Source organism: Thamnophis sirtalis, unplaced genomic scaffold (assembly GCF_051295495.1).
Source record: "Thamnophis sirtalis isolate CommonGarterSnake01/CBP01778 unplaced genomic scaffold, rThaSir2_p1.2 scaffold_2, whole genome shotgun sequence".
In the NCBI taxonomy this organism is placed as follows: Eukaryota; Metazoa; Chordata; class Lepidosauria; order Squamata; family Natricidae; genus Thamnophis; species Thamnophis sirtalis.
Genome location: NW_028261382.1, coordinates 52,788,639 through 52,811,154, shown reverse-complemented (window position 1 = coordinate 52,811,154; position 22,516 = coordinate 52,788,639). Strand labels below are relative to the sequence as shown.

The window sequence follows — 22,516 nt, the reverse complement described above, 5'->3', positions numbered from 1 at the left end:
CAATGGGAATGGAATATTCCTTTTACTCGGCCGGCCCTACAACTCCCATCATCCCTTTCGCAGACGCCCCCCCCCGCGTAGGAACGGCCCGCTTTCGCCCGGAGAATTGTGGGAGTTGAAGTCCGCATGGGTTCAAGGCCCCAAGGTAGAGTAACCCTGCTCCAGATAGACCGGACCACCGTTCCCATCAGCCACAGCGGTGAAAATTAATTTTTTTTTTAAAACTCCCAACTCACAATCTGTTTCCTCCTCCCCAATCCTCTTGCTGCTTAAAGATGAATCCACCTCATTTTCTGTGTTGATAATCCCTAAAAAAATCATTTGGAACCTATTTTATTCATTTATTTCGATTCACGCCCAGCCTATCTCAGTGCGTAAATGGCAAACAGCCACAGAAACATTAAAAAAACGACAATAAGAACCCCGAAATAGCAGCCAAGCAAACAGATTGGCTCATAAGTAGCTCCCAGAGATAACCGAAAATGCCAAATAAGGCGAAGATTGCCGGGAGAGAAATATCAACAACTAAACAGCCTCTTGATGCGGGCGAAAGAAGGAGAATGCAAAAGTTGGCTTGAAAATCAATATTAAGAAAACTGAGATCATGGCATCCGGCCCTCTCAATTCCTGGCAAATAGATGGGGAAGAAATGGAGGGAGTGGCAGATTTCATTTTCCTGGGCTCCAAGATCACTGCTGATGGGGACGGCAGCCAAGGAATGAAAAGACGCTTGCTCCTGGGGAGGAAAGCGATGGCCAATCTAGACAGCATCCTAAAAAGCAGAGACATCCCCCTGCCAACAAAAGTGCATACAGTCAAGGCTTATGGTTTTCCCAGTTGCAATGGATGGCTGTGAACGATGGACCATAAGGAAGGCTGAGCGCCAAAGAATGGAGGCCTTTGAACTCTGGTGCTGGAGAAGACTCCAAGGTGAGTCCCTTGGACTGCAAGGCCATCCAACCGGTCAGTCCTAGAGGAGATCCACCCTGACTGCTCTTTAGAAGGCCAGATCCTGAAGAGGAAACTCCAAGACTTTGGCCACCTGATGAGAAGGAGGAAGGACTCCCTGGAGAAGAGCCTCATGCTGGGAACGATGGAGGGCAGAAGAAGAAGAAGGGGACGGCAGAGAAGGAGGTGGCTGGATGGAGTCACCGAAGCAGCCAGCGTGAGCTTGAATGGACTCCAGAGGATGGGAGAGGACAGGAAGGCCTGGAGGAATGTGGTCCATCGGGTCGCGATGGCTCGAACACAACTTCACAACTAACAACAACAACAACATAGAAAAGATTAGATAGATGATAGATAGATAGATAGATAGATAGATAGATAGATGATAGATAGATAGATAGATAGATAGATAGATAGATAGATAGATAGATAGATAGATAGATAGATAGATAGATAGATAGATAGATAAGATGGACTGCAAGGCCATCCAACCAGTCAATCCTAGAGGAGATCAACCCTGGCTGCTCTTTAGAAGGCCAGATCCTGAAGGGGAAACTCAAAGACTTTGGCCATCTGATGAGAAGGAAGAAGGACTCCCTGGAGAAGAGCCTCATGCTGGGAACGATGGAGGGCAGAAGAAGAAGAAGGGGACGGCAGAGAAGGAGTTGGCTGGATGGAGTCCCCGAAGCAATCGGCGTGAGCTTCAATGGACTCCGGGAGACAGTAGAGGACAGGAAGACAGGGACGAACAAACACAAAGGGTAGAATAATTCACATTTCTCTAGGAGATATACATTCAATTCTGAATTTTTGACCACTTCGCTGAATTGCGGTGTCTGCTGTCACAGGCCAAAACTCAGCTGGAATGTCTTCAAAGGGAGAACAACCAATATTTATCTGTATTGTTCTAAATCTCAGCGTAACCATGGAACAAAAACACAGCCGCATACAGAAACCCATCCCTGGCATAGCCAATTCAAGTGAGAAAATACTTTATGTGCCACGATAATAATAATAATGATGATGATGCTAAAAACAATTCATGTACAGCACAGTTTGCAGTTATTACCAAATACCTGGGATGCAAAAATCAACGAAGAAGAAAGGGGTGGGGGGGGGAGCCAAACAGTGCATCACCAAAACGGAAGATCAGGCTGGAAAATAAGATTAGCAGACCGAGATCAGATGCAAGTAAGATTCAGCAGATGAAAGGAAGAAAAAAAAATCTGAAAAACTAGAAGGTCAAAGATCATTAAAAAAAAACCCACTTAAAAACCAGGAATGGCAAGGAAGCGATGGAAATAATAAAACAACTAGTTAACAAGTAAAAGCCAAGGAAATTTAGCAGATGCGAAGCTCAAATTGCAAATTTTAGGCAGAATCGTCAGTGCTAAACATTTTGGGGCGCTAGGCAGACAAGGTAAAGATAAAAATCTTTGGAGCTTTGCTGTCAAAAATTAAGGGTCAGTAGTGAACCTTACCCGACCCTTATTTTCTTAGCCCGTAATTAACTAATTTGGGATTGAGGGAAAAGACCTATACATCTTATTAATAAATCATTGTTTAAAGACGGTTATAAAGTTATAATATTGTGTGGGCCTGGAGAAGAGAGGTGAGATAATTAGTAAATAACCTTTAGTTAACTACAATAATAACAATGAAATGTTAATGGACAATATTTAATGATACGTACAGGGGTTCCACCACAAAACCGCGTTTGACTAAAGGGCGCTCGACGAAACCGCGTAGCTGACGTCATCACAGGGCGACAACAGTGCGGAGACAGAAGCACGCTGTAAACGCTAAACCTAAAATTAACCCCTAAACCTAAACCTAACCCCCCTAAACCTAATCCTAACCCTAACCCTAAACCTAACCCTTAACCTAACCCTAAACCTAACCCTTAACCCTAAACCTAACCCTAAACCTAAACCTAACCCTTAACCTAACCCTAAACTTAACCCTTAACCTAACCCTAAACCTAATCCTAACCCTTAACCTAACCCTAACCCTAACCCTTAACCTAACCCTAACCCTAACCCTTCACCTAACCCTAAACCTAACCCTAAACCTAACCCTAAATCTAACCCTAAACCAAACCCTTAACCCTAACCCTAACCCTTAACCTAATCCTAAACCTAACCCTAAACCTAACCCTTACCTTAAGTTGAATCGGCTTGCTTTCAAAGCGCTATTTAAAGCGCCCTTCTTTCTCCGCGCTCGCTGTTGTCGCCCTGTTGATGACGTCAGCGACGCGGTTTAATCGGGCGCGCTTTAGTCGAGCGCGGTTTTGTCGTGCCACGACATACAGGTGTGTTACGGGGGGTGGGGGAGGAATGCTTAGATATCCTACTTAACCGAATGAATTTTAGAACATGTCATAAAGGTGTAATGGTATTGGAGAGATATTGAAATTGCAAATGAACGCCAGTAGGTGGTTGTGTCTTCTAATATAAATGATTCTAGACAAAAACATGTTCAAACAATGGTAACCAAGTGAGAATTATGGCACAGGGATAGTAAAATACATAACTTTTCTTCCTTGATTTAAAATGTACAACCTGATTTGAATGAAGTCTATGTTAAGGACTGTGGAAGAAACGCACGGAATATATTTGCAAACCAATCGATACGCTTTCAACAAGATGTTAACGAAAGATGTTTTTTTAAATTTTTCTTTCTGTTTAACTAAAACAATAAAAAAATGTTCTCAGGGGAAAAAAAAATTAAGGGTTCAGTAGTCTTGAGGCCCTTAGTCAATGTTTAGCTGATGCCCAGCGTGTGGGAATTCATTTAGCCGCCTTCAAGCAATAAACCAGGATATCCTCTTCCCTGGGTGTCTGATTGAAAGCAAGACATCTGCCAGAAATCACTCTTGAGCCTGGACAGTTCAAGAGAAGCATCTATTTTCTACCCCGTTCCAGGAATTTTTTTAAAAGCACCGTACGGCTTCGGTGTCTCACCGGAGCAAACATGACCTTCGGCGGCGATCCCAAAATCTCTTTGACGTTTTTATGTAAGAATGATTCTTTCTACTCCTTTTGCCTTGCAGATCTCTTGACGGCCCCTCAGCAAGTGAAGAATAGGATTATCAAAGAACAGAAGGAGTTAGCCACGGTAAGGCGACCGATTTTCACTGCCGGGGAATTTCACCAACCGCCGTGAGTTTTAAAGATTCAGCCTCCCCGTTTGCGAATGGGGAAAAGTGGGAAACGCCAACTTTATTAACTGTGTTTCGCCGAAAATAAGACGGGGTCTTGTTTTCTTTTCACCCCCCCCCCCAAAATAAGCGCTTGGCCTTATTTTCGGGGAGGTCTTATTATTTTTGAGGTGGCGAGCGTGGTCATCTTATGGCTGCGGCTGTGTTGGGAAAGGCTCTGAGGAGGGCTCTGTGTCGGAGGCAGAGAGGGGGCCAGGGCCGTCTGACAGTTATCAGCTGCCTTCGGAGTTAGACATCAGTGAGGCAGAAGAACAGCTGGAGCCTGTTCCCAGTGTGAGCTGCCAGACGAAGGGGACAGCTAAAGAACAGGGGTCGACTTGGGAGTAAGGCCACAGGTGGACGGTGAATGGCCCCTCCCAGAGGGAATAAAAGAGGAGCGACAGGGGAGTGGAGTTTGCAGGAGACCATTAGTTCACTTAATTGTTTCGTGACTCTCCGAGGCTCCTTGCCAAGTTCTGCAGATCCCCGCCTGGCATCTCTCCAAGCCAGATAAGGTCTGTGACCGTAAATCCTCCCTTGAAAGACTTTGCTGGAGGCGAATGAGCAGAATTCACAGCCAATTAATAAAAGGGGTTTTTGTCGAGACAAGGAGTTGGCTTCAGGCTCTCGGGAAGCCTCGGTCAGAACGGTTAACAGTCAACGTTTCCTTTTACCTGAAGCAGGAAGCATCTCCTTGGTTGATGGCGCTCCCTCTTGAAATTCCTCCTCTCTTCTTTCCTCTTTCCAGATGCTAAAGAAGCTGGAGCAGCAGAAACGTAGCCGGCTGCGAGAACTCGAGGAGGAGAAGAGACAGTTCTGCTTGCTGATGGTCAAGAAATTAGCCCCCAGGGTCAGGAGAGGGTCGCCCTTGGTTACGGAAAGAGATTCCAGGAGGTCGCTGTCCAGCGTCCCGCCGTCTCCTCTGCGGTCGAGGGAGGGCAGCTGGAGGGATCTAGACCCCGGGATGCGTACGAGATCGGACACCGCCTTCTTCACCACGGCCGGCCAAAGGCTCCCCGCCTCTTGTTCTCCCAAAGGAGTAAGTGTTAACTTTGGAAATACGGGAGCTTTCAATGGGTCGCCGCTTAAAGGACGTTAAGGCTGGGCTCCTCCGTGGCACTTAATCATTGCTTGGCTTGGCTTGGCATTTGTGTTTGTGACGCCACCGGTTGTGGCTTATAAACCCCGCTTCACAATTCAGGGTGCTGCGTAGTGTATTCAGTAGGCTGCCTAGTGTTGACAGAAACCTTGGCACAACAATAAGAGATGCTGGGTTCACACAACCACATGAAGGTCAAACTCAGCTACCAGTAGTTACAGTATATTTTTTTGAGATTTTTTTTATTTTATTTTATCAATTTCATATATACATTCACAATTATATGATCTCATAACTGTTATTAATAATATGTATTTATAACAATTTTTCCCTACTGTTGACAATATACTTGAAGATTGCTTTTTTATCATCCCATAGATCCATCTTATCTTACAACGGTCCTACTTCTTCTTCCCTCCCTCCCTCTTTCCTTCCCTCGTTTCTTCTCTCCTACTCCCCTTCCTTCCCTCCCTCCTTCCCCTTCTCTCCTTCCTTCCCTCCTTTCTTTTCTCCTTCTCTCCTTCCTTTCCCCCTTCCTTTCCTCCTTCCTTCCCCCCTTCCTTCTCTCCTACATTCCCTCCTTCCTTCCCTCCTTTCTTCTCTCCTCCCTTCCCTCCTTTCTTCTCTCCTTCCCTCCTTCCTTCCCTCCTTGCTTCCCTCCCTCCTTCCTACCCCCCTTTCTTCTTTCTTCTCTCCTTCCTTCCTTCCTCCTCTCCTTTCCCTTCTCTCCTTCCCCTTCCTCCCCTTTACCCTTCCCCTCTTCTTCCCAAACTCAGCTACACAGCTACCAGTAGTTACAGTATTTGTTTAGCAATGTTGTGGCCTGCCAGCAGAGCTGGCAGCAGAGTCGGACAGGGAGGAGGTTGGGGAGGAACATGGGCCAGCCCCGGGGGCTGAGAAAAGCTCAGACGAGGGCTCTGCGTCGGAGGCAGAGAGGGGGCCAGGGCCATCGGAGAGCTATCAGCTGCCTTCAGAGTCAGAAAGCAGTGAGGCAGAGGAACAGCTGGAGCCTGTTCCCAGTGTGTGCATGCACAGAGCTGCCAGAAGACAAGAGCAACTAAGAAAGCAGAGTTGACTTGGGAGTAAAGCCACACCTTGGAGGTGATTAGCCCCTCCCATAGGAAACAACAGAGGAGCGAACGGGGAGGGGGCTTTTGCAGGAAACAATTCGTTCCTTCGGTCATTTCAAGAGTGGAAAGTTCTGTTTGTGACTATAAGAGATTCTGGGCCAAGTTTTGCCTTGCCCTGCTAGTTTGGAAACTCGTTATCTGGCAGCTCTCCAAGCGAGATAAGGTTCGTGTGGATAAATATGCCTCTGAAAGACTGTTTGCTAAAGCTTTGCTGACTGTGAATGAAAGGAATTCACATTTCGTGTAAATAAAAGGGGTTCTTCCAGGACCAAGACTCTATAGCAATAGCAGTTAGACTTATATACCGCTTCATAGGGCTTTCAGCCCTCTCTAAGCGGTTTACAGAGTCAGCATATTGCCCCCAACAACAATCCGGGTCCTCATTTTACCCACCTCGGAAGGAAGGATGGAAGGCTGAGTCAACCTTGAGCCGGTGAGATTTGAACCGCCGAACTGCAGATAACAGTCAGCTGAAGCGGCCTGCAGTACTGCACCCTAACCACTGCGCCACCTCGGCTCTGCTTCATGCTTTTTAAGGAAGCGACAAGAAGTTACAATGAGATGTATACTGTTGCTCTTTAATTTCACTGTAAAAATAGGACAAGCTGAATATATTAATAGATAGCAGAGATACACCGAAGGGAGGAGTAGAGGGATAGAAGAAAGAGGGGTAGAGAGCGCGGGAGAGAGGACTGGAGGGAGGGGGAGGAGGAAGGGAGGGAGCGTACTGGGAGAGAGGAGTGGTAGAGGGGGAGGGGAAGTAGGGTAGAGGGGAATGATGGAGGGAAGATGGAAAGTTGGAGGGGGGCGGAAGAAAGGGTGTATGGAGGGTCGAAGAGGTATATTGGGTTTCTATTTTGGGGGGTATTGTCGACAAGAGGAATTGCTGTGTTTATTGCTTAATGTTGTATGGCCCCGGTTATGCACAGTATATATGTGACTGTATGAAAATGGAAAATGGAAAATAAAAAAGACATTTTACATCGAAGAAGTTACAATGAGACTGAAAAGAGTGACTTTCAACCAATCCTTCCACACCTACAGCCACTGCAGTGTCCCCATGATCAAAATTCAGGCACTTAGCAACTGGCCCTTAAGACTGTTGGGTTCCACCACAAAACCGCGGTCGACTTAAGCGCGCTCGACGAAACCGCGTACCTGACGTCATCACAGCGCGATGAAAAAAGCACGCTGTGAGCGCTAAAGCTAAAATTAACCCCTAAACCTAAACCTAACCCCCGAAACCTAACCCTAACCCTAACCCTAACCCTTAACCTAACCCTAACCCTTAACCTAACCCTAAACCTAACCCTAAACCTAATCCTAACCCTTAACCTAACCCTAAACCTAACCCTTAACCTAACCCTAAACCTAACCCTAAACCTAATCCTAACCCTTAACCTAACCCTAACCCTTAATCTAACCCTAAACCTAACCCTAAACCTAACCCTAACCCCTAACCCTTAACCTAACCCTAACCCTAAACCTAACCCTAAACCTAATCCTAACCCTTAACCTAACCCTAAACCTAACCCTTAACCTAACCCTAAACCTAACCCTTAACCTAACGCTAAACCTAATCCTAACCCTTAACCTAACCCTAAACCTAACCCTAACCCTTAACCTAACCCTAAACCTAACCCTAACCCTTAACCTAACCCTAAACCTAACCCTTAACCTAACGCTAAACCTAATCCTAACCCTTAACCTAACCCTAAACCTAACCCTAACGCTTAATCTAACCCTAACCCTAACCCTTAACCTAACCCTAACCCTAACCCTAACCCTAACCCTAACCCTAACCCTTACCTTAACGTGAATCGGCTTGCTTTCAAAGCGCTTTTTAAAGCGCCCTATTTTCTCCGCGGTCGCTGTTGTCGCGCTGCTGATGACGTCAGCGCCGCGCTTTAATCGGGCGCGCTTTAGTGGAGCGCGGTTTTGTCGTGCCACGGACTGTTGCAGTGTCCTGGGGTCACGTAATCGTAAATGTGATGGGGTTTTTTTGTTAAAGTTTTGGAGCGGAGAGATAATGTAGCACATTTGCGCCCAGCCCATTCAACCTAAGGTGCGATCTAGAAAAGAGCAAACTCAGAAATCGGATTGGGTGTGTTGTGTGAATTGTGGTCTTCTTAACCAACAGACCCCCAGCTGTCCTTGGCCAGATGTTCTACCAACCCACGGATACAAATCTCCGCAAGGCAAGAATTTGCAGTCAAGAACCAAGAAGCCGGTAGCCTCTCCCGGGCCACACAAGGCTGTGCAGAAAGGAATGAACGCTTAAAATCGAAAGCTAAACGCTACGGGCTCAGCTCCAAGCGGCGATCCATCTTGAGAAAACCAGCTGAAACCCAAGTTAGCAATATATGCATATTCACTCTGTTAGGAACGCAGAGGCAATAAAAGATCAGGTCAAAAGATCAGTCAAATCAAACCCCAACCCAATAACCCAAGTTGGTTGAGAACAATTAGCTCAGCGTCTGCCATGGAATCGGTTGCAAACAAGAAAAGAGGATTTTGTAAGTCAAAAACAGCGGGACGTTTTTCCTTTGCAGTTCGTTAATGAATTAAAATGAATTTCTAAAAAGAACGTAGCAGCGTAGGAGCCATTCTTAATCAGGGCTGTTATTTTCACGATGTGCAATGCGCTCTACATGGGGCAGCCCTTGAAGAGTATTCGGAGACTTCAACTCGTCCAGAATGCAGCCGCGCGAGCGATTGTGGGTGCACCTCGGTACACCCACGTTACACCTATCCTCCGCGAGCTGCACTGGCTACCGATCGGTCTCCGGATATGCTTCAAAGTGCTAGTCGTAACTTATAAAGCCCTTCATGGTATTGGACCTGGGTACTTGAGAGACCGCCTGCTGCCAATTACCTCCCAAAGACCCATTAGATCACACAGAGTCGGCCTCCTCCGGGTTCCGTCCACCAGCCAATGCCATCTGGCTACTACCCGGGGGAGGGCCTTCTCTGTAGCAGCTCCGGCCCTTTGGAATGAACTCCCCGCGGAGATCCGGACCCTCACCTCTCTCCAGGCCTTCCGGAAAGCCGTCAAAACCTGGCTGTGCTGGCAGGCCTGGGGTTGATGAGTTCCCCTCCCCTCTCGACTTGTATGGCTGTATGACTCTTGTGTATTTTAATTACGTGTATTGAGTTTATGTCCCCTTTCCCCCTTCTGAGTTGTTCACCGCCCTGAGTGCCTCCCGGAGAAGGGCGGCATACAAATAAACTAAATCTCAATCTCAATGTGTCCTTCTCTGAACAATTTTCCAGTTCTAAGCTCAAATACTTTTTATGTCTGATCTACTATGATGGCTAAAGGCTTGAAATCCAGGACTTGAGAAAATGGGAGATGTGAAAAAGACAGTTTGATCTTTCCTAACAAAGACAGTGATGGTCAGTGATGGACCAACTCTTGTCGCCCAAAGTCTTCTCCAATTCTAGTCCCTTTCACACCAAAAATCTGGAATAACTTGGCTAATTTCTGAAGCTAAAAAGGTAAAGGTTCCCCTCGCACATCTGTGCTAGTCGTTCCCGACTCTAGGGGGCACTGCTCATCTCCGTTTCAAAGCCAAAGAGCCAGCGCTGTCCGAAGACGTCTCCGTGGTCATGTGGCCGGCATGACTCAATGCCAAAGGCGCACGGAACGCTGCTCCCTTCCCACCAAAGGTGGTCCCTATTTTTCTACCTGCATTTTTAACCTGCTTTCGAACTGCTCGGTTGGCAGAAGCTGGGACAAGTCACGGGAGCTCCCTCCGTTATGCGGCGCTGGGGATTCGAACCGCCCAATTGACAAGCTCAACGTCTTAGCCATTGAGCCACTGTGTCCCTTAATTTCTGAAGCTACGTACTTCCTCACACTGGCCTTGCCCTTTTTATAACGCCTCAAAATAATCCTCTTTTTTGTGGCGTTTATGAATGTTGTGAACTTAACATATATAATCTAATGGTTGAGGTATATTTCATAAAGAATAGTATACGGAAAGTATTCCTTTTTTCTTGGGTACTTTTATTGAGGGGCAGTGAAAAAAAGATCATTAAAACAAAAATAGCATCCAATGTGTCGACAGTTAAGGATGAAGAGGCAGTTCAATTAATTAAACAAACGTAATTAATTCTAGGAAGTAAGCAACCCCTTCCAAATAAGAGACCAAATCTTTCATTTTCCTTCATTAGAAAAGTAGTCACAATATTTAAAGGATGGAACGAACGATGCTAAATTACTTGTGTATAAACCAAGGTGAAATATTAATTTTTTGCCTCTTTAAATCAACCGACCTGCCTTGAGCAAAATTTGTCTAGACGGAAGGTGTGAGACCTTCGCTGTCCATAAAAGAGGCAATTTTTACACCAAAAAATGAAGAAGAAATATGGAGAATTCCATTGGAATGAGCTTTGTGGGTTTGGGTTAACATAAATTCCAGCCAAAACATAAAAAACAATCTGATACACACTCAGATGCGGCTCTCAAAAATGGGAATCGGAAATCTTTTAGGGATCTGCTATTAACCCTAGTGAAAAATGTAGCTTACGATAGTTGTGATCTGAATTCTTTTTTTTTTTAAATCAAAAACTTTCCCTCCCCCAAGGCAGCTTCTGCAGGGACCAGCCCAGGAGCCCTGAAATGTCAATCCACCACAATTTTAACTTAAATAAAAGGAGATTTGTTTGGAACTAAGGTGTCAAGACTTAAAACCAGTTCGATTTCTCTAACCTACAAATACAGGAAATGGGTTTTACATACCAACTTCGTTTATTTCCTTGCTCTGATTTCAGGTGTTGGGTTTAAACCAGTCGCAGAAACCTGGTTTTGTAAACACGTTTAGTACAGTGTTCTGGACAATCTATGCACTGGCTGGAAATGTTTAGCCCTTTGTTGATCGTTGATCGAAAATACGTTTTGGTTTTCCCGGCACTCCACTTTTGCAGCTATCCAGTTGCAATCTGGGAGACAGGATTCCATGCCAAGGAGCGAGAGAAAGCGATAATGCAGCTACATCATGACTTTCAATTTCTTTTTCTTAGACTTCATGACAGCCGGCAGCGAAATCTTGAAAGCGGTTCTGGAATAAAAGGAAACAGTCAGGGGGGAAAAAAGGGAATTTCTGCAAGGGGTTGATACATTCTGTCCGCCCCGACAGGCAATAAAAAAAATAATAATCAGCATTTGGATATTGCTAGAGTTACACTATACCAATTGACCCAACGCAGCACTTAGTCTTATAGAACGCTTCACAGTGCTTTTTACAGCCCTCTCTAAGCGCTTTGCAGAGTCAACATCTTGCCCCCAGGAATTTGGGTCCTCATTTTACCCAGCCTCATAAGGATGGAAGTCTGAGTCAACCTAGAGCTGGTCAGGATCGAACTCCTGGCTGTGGGCAGAGTTAGTCTGCAATGCTGCACTCTAAGCACTGCGCAGACAGGCAGGAAGGAAAAGAAAGAAAAGAAAGAATGGAAGGAAGGAAGGAAGGGAAGGAAAGAAAGAAAAAAAGAAAAAAGAGAAGGAAAGAAAGAAAAAAGAAAGAGAAGGAAAGAAAAAAAGAAAGAAAAGAAAGAAGCAAAGAAGGAAAGAAAGAAAGAAAAAAGAGAAGGAAGGAAAGAAAGAAAGAAAGAAAGAAAGAGAAGGAAAGAAAGAAAGAAGGAAAGAAGGAAAGAAAGAGAAGGAAAGAAAGAAAGAGAAGGAAAGAAGAAAAGAAAGAAAGAAAGAGAAGGAAAGAAGGCAAGAAAGAAAGAAGGAAGGAAGGAAAGAAAGAGAAGGAAAGAAAGTAAAAAGAAGGAAGGAAGGAGGGAAGGAAGGAAGGAAGGAAAGAAAGGAAGGAAGGAAAGAAAGAAGGAAAGAAAGAAAGAAGGAAAGAAAGAGAAGGAAGGAAAGAAAGAAAGAGAAGGAAAGAAGGCAAGAAAGAAAGAAGGAAGGAAGGAAAGAAAGAGAAGGAAAGAAAGTAAAAAGAAGGAAGGAAGAAGGAAGGAAGGAAGGAAAGAAAGAAAGAAAGAAAGAAAGAAAAGGAAAGAAAGAAAGAAAAAGAGAAGGAAGGAAGGAAGGAAGGAAAGAAAAAAGAGAAGCAAAGAAGGAAAGAAAGAAAGAAAGAAAGAAGGAAAGAAAGGAAAGAAAGAAAGAAGGAAAGAAAGAAAGAAGGAAGCAAAGAAAGAGAAGGAAAGAAAGAAAGAGGGAGGGAGGGAGGGAAGAACGATCTAGACAAGAGTTGGTAGAATCGAGACAAAAAGCAGCAGGAAAAACAGCAAATTGGGACAAAGATTTCAGTGTTTCTGGAAGCAGAGTTTACGTAATTTTGTATCTTATATTTTGAAATAGTGATTTCAGAACTGGCAGTGTTTGGTCACTTACAAAAGGATTTCTCGAGCATACTTACTCGCAAGTGGTGCAAATTGGACTGAAGCTGCAAAATACTGTAAAGAATAAAAACAAAAACAACACTTTCAGAACGACTGTCTTAAGAGCCCACAAATCAATTCAAAGCCCAGGAAAGCCTTAATCCTTACTTGACAAACACACGGAGCAGACGTAGCCAATTTCAATCAGATTCCTGTGGCAGAAGCAGGCAGCACGATAATCCACGTGAACGGGCGGAGGGAGGATCAGCTGGGATCTCTGATCCTGATCCGGCAGATAAACCCACTGTAATTTTTTAAAAGGGATGCGATTAAGACAAAATTGTGTAGGGTAAGAACTGTGTTATAGTCTATGTGTTAGTCAAACTTCCAGTGTTGGAGCATTCACAACTTCTGGAGGCAAGTTGTTCCACTGGTTAATTGTTCTCACTGTCAGGAAATTTCTCCTTCGTTCTAGGTTACTTCTCTCCTTAATTAGTTTCCACCCATTGCTTCTTGTTCTACCCTCAGGTGCCTTGGAGAATAGCTTGACTCCCTCTTCTTTGGGGCAGCCCCTGAGATATTGGAACTCTGCTATCATGTCTCCCCTGGCCCTTCTTTTCACTAAAGTTATTGTTGTTATTATTAGAGTTTATTTATATGCCGCCCTTTTCCCTGGGGGGACTCAGGGCGGCTTACAACTCGAAGGGGGGGGGGGGAAACAAACATTTAACACGTAAAACAATACATAATTAAAAGCACAACATTCATACCATTCGGGTGGGTTACAGTCTTTAGCCCCAGGCCTGACGGGATAGCCAGTTTTTAAGGGCTGTGCGGAAAGTCTGGAGGGTGGTGAGGGTACGAATCTCCACGGGGAGATCGTTCCATAGGGTCGGAGCTGCCACCGAGAAGGCTCTCCTCCGCGTAGTTGCCAGTCGGCATTGACCGGCAGATGGAACTCGGAGGAGGCCTAATCTATGGGATCTAATTGGTCGCGTGGAGGTGGTAGACGTGCCTTTCGTCATATGTTTTAGCCTCCAGAGCCCTAAATTAAAGGTCTGGTAGAATTTTCCCAGACTTCTACAAACCAAAGAAAGTAAAGCGAAGTGGCTAGAAAAACAGAACTCACCAGCAAATACTGAAGAAGCGAGGGTTTGTATGGAATTTTCAAGTAGATTCCTCCCGTTATATCACAGGCCTAGAAAGTAGAATATTATCCTTAATAAATAGCAAACAAACCCCTCCAACCATCTATGCAGATTCTCAAGTCATCCAGCTCAGGGTTGTCCCAAAGGTGCTTTTTTCAAGAGGCAACTGAACTGTCTGTTTTTTTTTTCCGAAGACGTTTTGCTTCTCATCCAAGAAGCTTCTTCAGTTCTCCGTTCAGTTCTTCAGAGCTGAAGAAGCTCCTTGGACAAGAATCGAAAAGTCTCCGAAGAAAAACCAGAAAGTCCAGTTGCCTCTTTTATAGGCTTTGTTTTGGGACAATCCCTGTAAACAAAGTCCAAAACTATTATCTGAGGCTCAGAGCTGGAGCTTTTGCTTAGCTTGCAGTATTCCAGGATGAAGGAATAAACTCCGGACACTGAGTTGGAAGTAAAACGTTTAAGTTTAGTTCAGTTTATTGTCATTGCACATCGTACAACGAAATTAAATGCCATCTTCAGTGTACATGATAACTATCAAAATAAAACCACGCACATCCTTTACATTCTATATAATTGAAACTGAAAACCTTGCACTATATCGTAGAATTCAATATAGTTACTGCTCTGGGATAGAAGCTGTTTTTCAGCCTAATTGTCCTTGTTTTTTATTGCCCTGTACCGGCTGCCAGATGGTAATAGTTCAAAAAAAAAAAAAAGGGTGCCCAGGATGAGATGGATCTTTAAGAGTATTTTGAACTTTCTTCTTTTTAAGAGTATTCTGAATAATCCACCATATTTTTATCCAAAATGCTTTGACTTTTTTACAAGTCCACCATATGTGATAATACGTAGCATCAGCACAATCACATCTCCAGCATTTCGGTTGCAAATTCGGATACATACAAGCTAATTTTTTTAGGATCTAAATGCCATCTGTAAAACATCTTGTAAAAATTCTCTCTCAAGTTTTGGGCTTGCGTAAATTTTACATTTCTTACCCATATCTTTTCCCATGTTTCCATCATTATTGGTTCCTCAAAATTTTGTGCCCATTTTATCATACAGTCTTTAACTAGCTCTGTTTCAGAATCTATTTCTATCAATATATTATATAACCTTTTATTTATATAACCTATTTAGTTCCCTCCCCTCTCGACATGTATGGTTGTGCGACTGTTGTTTACTTTTATTATTTGTATTTTGTTTTTTATGTTCCCCTTTTTCCCCCCTTGAATTGTTCGCCGCCCTGAGTCCTCCCGGAGAAGGGCGGCATACAAATAATAAAATTCTATTCTATTCTATGTGCATTTGACTCTGGTCCCTAATTTGTTTTACTAAGTTATCCTCGTTTTGCATAATACCAATTTTCTGGCCTTTTTTCCATCTGGCCTGTAACTGTCCATACTGAAACCAGGTTTGAATTACCCTTTCCTCTTTTAATACATTCAAAGGTTTTAATTGTAGTTACACCTCTCTTTTGTTCTCTTTCGAGAACAAAAACAGGATGTAACCACATACAGAGAGCTTCTCACCGTACAGGGCGGGGCATAACCTTTTCCTAGGGGGTCACAGCAACACTTGTAATAACAACACAAATAATTCATACACCATTCGAAAGCCCATCAAAAACTGAGTTTATTGACACGATTTAATAGTCAGTATGACCACCATTAGCCCTTCGAACAGCATTCAAACGAGGTGGATAAGAACACAACAAATCTTCAAACAGTTCCCTTCGATTTTCCAGATTTTTCAACACAGTTTCCAAATTCATTCTCAAAGTTTCAACCGAAACAAATTTAACATTTAATAGCTCATTCAATTCAGTTTTTTATGGGCTTTAAAATGAGGTGTCGCGGAAGTTGTAAACTGCTGTCGATCTTGCTGTGACCCCCTAGGAAAAGGTTATGCCCCGCACTGAAAATCGAACGGAACTGTTTGAAGATTTGTTGTGTTCTTATCCACCTCGTTTGAATGCTGTTCGAAGGGCTAATGGTGGTCATACTGACTATTAAATCGTGTCAATAAACTCAGTTTTTGATGGGCTTTCGAATGGTGTATGAATTATTTGTGTTGTTATTACAAGTGTTGCTGTGACCCCCTAGGAAAAGGTTATGCCCCGCCCTGTAGAAAGAGTATTTTGAACTTTCTTAAGGCAGCGGGAAGAGCCGAGGTGGCGCAGTGGTTAAATGCAGCACTGCAGGCTACTTCAGCTGACTGCAGTTCTGCAGTTCGGCTGTTCAAATCTTTCCAGCTCAGGGTTGACTCAGCCTTCCATCCTTCCGAGGTGGATAAAATGAGGACCCGGATTGTTGTTGGGGGCAATATGCTGACTCTGTAAACCGCTTAGAGAGGGCTGAAAGCCCTATGAAGTGGTATATAAGTCTAACTGCTATTGCTATTGCTAAAGCTCTTCCAAGGAGGGGAGAGGTCAACCTATGATCCTCTGGGCAATGACCTTGATCCTCTGGAGAGCTGTCCTATCTGCCACGGTGTAATTGGTAAACCAGACACGGGTGCAGTAAATTAAAATACTCTCTATGGTGAAGCGGTAAAAGGTCACCAGCGGTTTTTCATTCCGTTGTTGTTTCCTGAGTAATCTCAGGTAGTATAATCTCTGCTGGGCCCTTTTGAACAGAGCTGCAATGATATAGGAAGGACCATAAAGGAAAAATGTACGTTTGTCCACAAGAAATAAAAGATGAGGGAGAATAAAAACGAACATTGTACCTGCTGCAAAAGGCCAGAATCGGAGTCCAATACACAGGCATCTATTAAAATATTCTTTGGGGGGGGGGAAGGGAGAAAGAGAATTAGGACTCTCCAAAGAGAAAGCAATACAGTATTAATGCAAGTCGGGTGCTTATGGAATTACAGATCTTGTAATAAAAATTCTGGTGGTTACCCGTTTCTGGGCTGCGAAGATCACATTCATGAAATTCATATATTGTAATGCGCTATCCTCAGCTGCTTTTATGACCTGGAAAAGAAACCGGGAATTTCTTTTATATATATATATATATATATATATATATATATATATATATAAACATAAACATAAACATATACATATACATATACATATACATATACATATACATATACATATACATATACATATACATATATATATATATATATATATATATATATATATATATATATATATATATGTTTTTTTTTAATTTGTGCTGATAAATAAATAAAGGGAGACTAGTATAGATCTATTTCAAGCTATTTAGCTCTCATCAGCTAGCCATACCCTTACTGGGATTTGAACCTGGGCTATATTACATACTAGGCAGACATCTTAGCCATTAGGCCACAGGCTCTTATCCGTTATCAGCGAAGCCAGGGTGAAAGGTATCTATTAGATTTTTTTACAACCCCTGGTAAGCCCCAATTATGGGAGGAAGCTAACTGCTTCCATCATCTGTCAATCGGCTTGTCACAAGAGTCCATCACGACAGAAACCCAACATTTTTACTGTTGCCTTTGTTATATTTGTGTGTGTGTTTTTTTTTTTTTTTATATATATCCCAGTAAGGGTATGGCTAGCTGATGAGAGCTAAATAGCTTGAAATAGATCTATACTAGTCTCCCTTTATTTATTTATCAGCACAAATAAGACATAGACAACACATATCCACAACAATGAAAAAAACACGAAACAAAATAGAAAAAAAGTCCATCATCACATATAGCATGTCATTTGGTTACAAGTGTTTTAACATTTATCATTCTTATACATTTCTTATTTCATTTGATAGGTTATAATATACAGTTTGGGTTGCCTTGTTTACCATCCCTTCCTCCTGTTATAACACCACCTTATTTATTTCCCCTTTCTTTTCTCCCTCCCTCCCTTCTCTACTTTCTTCCTTCCTGCTCTCCTTTCCCTTCCTTCTTCCTGTACCTTTCTCCTACTCCTGCTCTTCCTCATCCCCTTCCTACCCTCTCTCCTCCTCTTTCTCTCCTTTCCATCCTCCTCTCCTTACCTCTTTCTTTTCACTCTCTCTCCTTTCTCTCCTTTCTTCCTTCCTCCTCTCCTTCCCCTTCCTTCTTCCCTTGCCTCTCCTTTGCTCCTACTCTTCCTTTTTCCCCTTCCTACCCTCTCTCCTTCCTTTTCTCTCCCTTCCATCTTCCCTTCCTTTCCCTTTCCTTTCTCCCTCTCTCCCTTCTCTACATTCCTCCTTCCTCCTCTCCTTCCCCTTCCTTCTTCCCGTAGAAACCGGGAATTTCTCGATTTAGATCGCATACTTAGCAGGAGCCATTTGGCTTCAAGATACGGAAGGGAATTTGCAAACGTCTTACCAAAATCCTGGATTTGATTTCCTGGTTGGCTGCAAGTTGAGCAAGAGGTGGAAACAAAACCAGAGAAGAAAGGATTAGTGGAGCTTGGGTCAATGTTTTAACAATAATAGGACCGATCGATAATATCAGTCTACGTACTTTTACTTTCTTTGGTTACCCTGTGAATATCTGAAGCACACGACATTCAGGAATCATTGGAATTGTATTTTTGAACAGAAAAAAAACATAGTTATAACAGGGTGATTTAGGGACGCAATGGCTCGGGGGCTAAGACGATGAGCTTTTCAATCAGAAGGTCGGCAGTTCAGCGGTTCGAATCCCTAGCGCCGCGTAACGAAGCGCACTCCCCTTACTTGTCCCAGTTTCTGCCAACTTAGCAGTTCGAAAGCACGCAGAAATGCAAGTAGAAAAATAGGAACCACCTTTGGTGGAAAGGTAACAGCGTTCCGTGCTCCTTTGGCATTGAGTCATGCCGGCAAGATGACCACGGAGGCGTCTTCGGACAGTGCTGGCTCTTCGGCTTTGAAACGGAGATGAGCACTGCCCCCTCAAGCCGGGAATGACTAGCACATATGTGCGAGGGGAACCTTTACCTTTAACAGGATGATTTGAAAAAGTATACTTCACTAATGGACTGCTTGCTCTCCTACAAGAACTTAGAGCAGTGTGAGGAAAAAATAAAAACAGTCCTGGGATAAAATGGTGGGAATAAAACCAGCAGCTCTTCGAAGTCAATACAATTTAAAAGGAGGTTGAAAAAGAAGATGGATTCAGCCAGGTGGTCCTGAGGCTCAACATGGGTATATACACAGAAATGCAAAGTCACTTTTGAGACTTTTCTTTTTTTTAAAAAGGATACAGCACAGTGCTTTTGCAAGTGATCCAGCCAGCAAAGTTTCTGTCTGTTGCCCCTTCACTTCAGCTACGATCACAAAGGAATAAAAAGAAATTAAATAGCATATTCTTTGCTCATTCCAACTTGCACAGGTTACTGTCAATACCACTGTTTTTCAATCTTAGCAAAATATAGATATAGAGAGGCAGGCAGATGAATCCTATTGAAGGAGGTTTTGAAAAACCCTGTTAGTCTAAGCATTTTCAAACCAAGACTTAAGGGGCCCACAATTTCATATCAGCACGCAGGTCAAACCGACTTATGATTTAATAATACAATACTACATTTTGGGAAGTCAGACCCCTAAAATTTTTGGTGGAAAAAAAAAACAGAAATATGAAACACCAAAGCTACGCAACAAATCCATTGGCTTCTTCTTACTATTGGACATCAGTTCCTTTATCTCCTCTGCAATGGTTTCATTTATGGTGGCTAATACTTCATATTTTCCATCTTTGCTACCAGAAATATTTGACTCCCCGGATTCTCCGAAGAGATCGAGGGCTGCCCAGTTTTTTCCAGGAAACAGGAAACGGCTGAGAGAAGAGAAAATAAACTTATGTTAACCGTTTAGCAATTCACTCACACAACTGCAAAATATTCATCGCTTTCTATTTCTTGAAGAAAAATATAACAAAACATCCTTTAGTTTCTTCCTGTTTAGTTTTACATTAAATTTCAGGGTTTTTTTAAAAAAAATTCCTTGTACAATTCTTAACTAGGCATCAGGAGCTTATCTTTCAATTAAAAAAGATTCCTAGAGCAACGATCAACAGGAAACAGAATACCTTTCGTGTATATGACTGGCTATCACAGCAAGTTTGTTGTTACGGTTCATAAATAAATGTGAGTTTCCCAACACCATGGCCGCATCCAGGCATTTTGATAATGTAAGCTGTGAGGAGGAGAAATATCATCTAAGTCTAGAAACTTCCAAATCAGAACCAAACATTCATAACATTTCAAGCCCCATTTATAAAAAATAAAATAAATTCTATTTATATTCTATTTAATTTTTTTTTAAACTTTTGTATTATGTGTTTCTTTTAATGTTGTACACCACCCTGAGTCCTTGGGAGAAGGGCGGCATATAAATCTAATAAACCTAAACCTAAAATTAGAAACGATTAATTTGTTTAAATAGCAATAGCTCTTAGACTTTTATACCGCTTTACAGTGCTTTATAGCCCTCTCTAAACGGTTCACAGAGTCAGCCTCTTGTCCCCAACAATCTGGGTCCTCATTTTGCCCATCTCGGAAGGACAGACGGCTGAGTCAACCTTGAGCTGGATTGAACTCCTGGCAGACGGCAGAGTTGGCCAGCAATGCTGCATTGTAACCACTATACCACTATGGCCCTTCCTTCCTTCTTTCCTCCCTCCCTCCCTCCCTATCTTCCTTCCTCTCCCTTCCTCTCTATCTTCCTCCTTTCCTATCTCCCTCCCTTCCTATCTTCCTTCCTCCCATCCTCCTTTCCTATCTTCCATCCATCTTTCCTCTCCCTCCCGACTTAGCGCTAGCACTTAGACTTATATATCACTTTACAGTGCTTTCCAGTGGTTAACAGAGTCAGCCTCTTGCCCCCAACAATCTGGGTCCTCATTTGACCCACCTCGGAAGGACAGGAGGCTGAGTCAAACTTGAGCCTGGTGGGATTCGAACTGCCAAACTGCTGGCAGCTGGCAGTCAGGCAGAAAGAGCCTGCAGTACTGCACTCTAACCACTGTGCACACCATGGCCCATTTAAAGAAATCCCTTTAGGTGGAAACCCAACCTATTGTGGTTGGGTCCTTTATGCCCAAGATATCTTACCTCTGAGCCCAACAAGGCCTGTTTGCCCCACCAGATAGGGTTTGCGTCAACGATAATGACTAGGAGATTCACCTCCTCGTCTACAAAAAGAAGATAAAGCACAGAATTCAGAAGGCGAGACCCAGACCAGAACTGGGTATGTCTAGTTTAATAGAAAGAAGGACTAGGGGGGACATGATAGCAGTCTTCCAATATCTCAGGGGTTGCCACAAAGAAGAGGGAGTCAAACTATTTTCCAAGGCACCTGAGGGCAGGACAAGAAGCAATGGGTGGAAACTAATCAAGGAGAGAAGCAACTTAGAACTGAGGAGGAATTTCCTGACAGTGAGATCAATTAATCAGTGGAACAGAAGTTGCCTCCAGAAGTTGTGAATGCTCCAACACTGGAAGTTTTTAAGAAGATGTTGGAGAGCCATTTGTCTGAAGTGATGTAGGGTTTCCTGCCTAGGCAGGGGGTTGGGCTAGAAGACCTTCCAACTCTGCTATTGTATTGTATTGTATTGTAATTGTAATTGTAATTATTGTATTGTATGCCAATTACCTCCACTAGACCGATTAGATCCCACAAATTAGGCCTCCTCCGAATTCCATCCGCCGGCCAATGCCGACTGGCATTAACTACCCGGAGGAGAGCCTTCTCTGTGGCTGCTCCGACCCTCTGGAACGAGCTCCCCGTGGAGATTCGAACCCTCACCACCCTCCAGGCCTTCTGCAAAGCCCTTAAAACCTGGCTGTTCCGACAGGCCTGGGGCTAAAGAGTTTTTGCCCCCCTTCTCGAATGGCATGGTTGTTGTGTGTTTTAAATTTTGTATTGTTATGTCTCGTCTTTTTATCCCCCTGTCTGTACCTCCTGATTGAATTGTGAGCCGCCCTGAGTCCCCTTCGGAGAAAAGGGCGGCATATAAATGTAATCAATCAATCAATCAATATTGTATTGTATTTGTAATTTGTATTGTTTTGTACTGTATTGTATTTGTATTGTATTTGTAATTGTAATTGCAATTTGTATTGTATTTGTAATTGTAATTATGGTTTTGTATTATATTTGTAATTGTATTGTATTTGTAATTTGTATTGTATTGTAATTGTACTGTATTGTATTTGTATTGTATTTGTAATTGTAATTGCAATTTGTATTGTATTGTATTTGTATTGTATTGTATTGTAATTGTATTGTATTTGTAATTTGTATTGTTTTGTACTGTATTGTATTTGTATTGTATTTGTAATTGCAATTTGTATTGTATTGCATTTGTAATTGTAATTTGTATTGTAATTTGTATTGTAATTTGTATTTGTATTGTATCAGCCACCCATGCCTTCATCCAGTCAGGAATCCCAAGCAGCTGCTGCGAACATCCAGATGTTGAACGCTACTATGGGGCGTGAAGCCACTCTGCACATGCTCAGAGGCCGCCACGCTTCAGAATAAAAACCCGGCCTCCCCACAACCGAGGAACCGAGGGGCCCGGAGCCGGGAAAGGCGGGAGGCATTCCGCCCAACCCCGAGTTGAAATCCAGAGTTCGAACCCCAAACTCACCCCCGCTCATGGCGGCGCAGACGGGCCGCCGGGGTCGCCCGAAAGTGACGTCACGGGCACGCCGGTGCTTCTTTTTGGACGTTCCCCACCCCGCGCGCGT

General features: G+C 43.4%; 2 protein-coding genes across 3 annotated transcripts; one reads left to right on the top strand and one right to left on the bottom strand.

The window, feature by feature from the left end:
* Positions 1–82: 82 nt before the first annotated feature.
* Positions 83–8,905, top strand: LOC148048821 (uncharacterized). Its single transcript, XM_087703740.1, has 4 exons — positions 83–145; positions 4,001–4,065; positions 4,896–5,186; positions 8,517–8,905. The coding sequence occupies exons 1-4, from the start codon at positions 127–129 to the stop codon at positions 8,655–8,657; spliced, it is 516 nt and encodes a 171-aa protein (XP_087559866.1). The 5' UTR covers positions 83–126; the 3' UTR covers positions 8,658–8,905.
* Positions 8,906–10,362: 1,457 nt separating this feature from the next.
* GTF2H3 (general transcription factor IIH subunit 3) lies at positions 10,363–22,462 on the bottom strand. Of its 2 annotated transcripts, XM_087705545.1 has the most exons (13): positions 22,417–22,462; positions 20,876–20,955; positions 19,852–19,958; positions 19,445–19,599; positions 19,028–19,090; positions 18,307–18,336; positions 18,169–18,197; positions 16,760–16,834; positions 16,585–16,638; positions 13,836–13,904; positions 12,875–13,010; positions 12,745–12,781; positions 10,363–11,439 (listed from the first exon to the last, which is right to left on the bottom strand). In XM_087705545.1, the coding sequence occupies exons 1-13, from the start codon at positions 22,424–22,426 to the stop codon at positions 11,370–11,372; spliced, it is 915 nt and encodes a 304-aa protein (XP_087561671.1). In that variant the 5' UTR covers positions 22,427–22,462; the 3' UTR covers positions 10,363–11,369. The 2 variants fall into 2 exon arrangements, with proteins under 2 accessions (XP_087561671.1, XP_087561672.1); XM_087705546.1 differs by lacking the exon at positions 16,585–16,638.
* Between the last annotated feature and the right edge of the window lie 54 nt (positions 22,463–22,516).

Excerpts from the sequence above, each read along its gene's own strand:
- GTF2H3 (XM_087705545.1), bottom strand. Across the intron at positions 19,091-19,444 it reads AAAGGAACTGATGTCCAATA|CTGAAGTGAAGGGGCAACAG; the intron begins GTAAGAAGAAGC and ends TTGTGATCGTAG. Across the intron at positions 18,337-19,027 it reads ACTTGCAAAAGCACTGTGCT|ATATTCACAGGGTAACCAAA; the intron begins GTATCCTTTTTA and ends CGTGTGCTTCAG.
- LOC148048821 (XM_087703740.1), top strand. Across the intron at positions 4,066-4,895 it reads AACAGAAGGAGTTAGCCACG|ATGCTAAAGAAGCTGGAGCA; the intron begins GTAAGGCGACCG and ends TCCTCTTTCCAG. Across the intron at positions 5,187-8,516 it reads CCTCTTGTTCTCCCAAAGGA|ACCCCCAGCTGTCCTTGGCC; the intron begins GTAAGTGTTAAC and ends CTTAACCAACAG.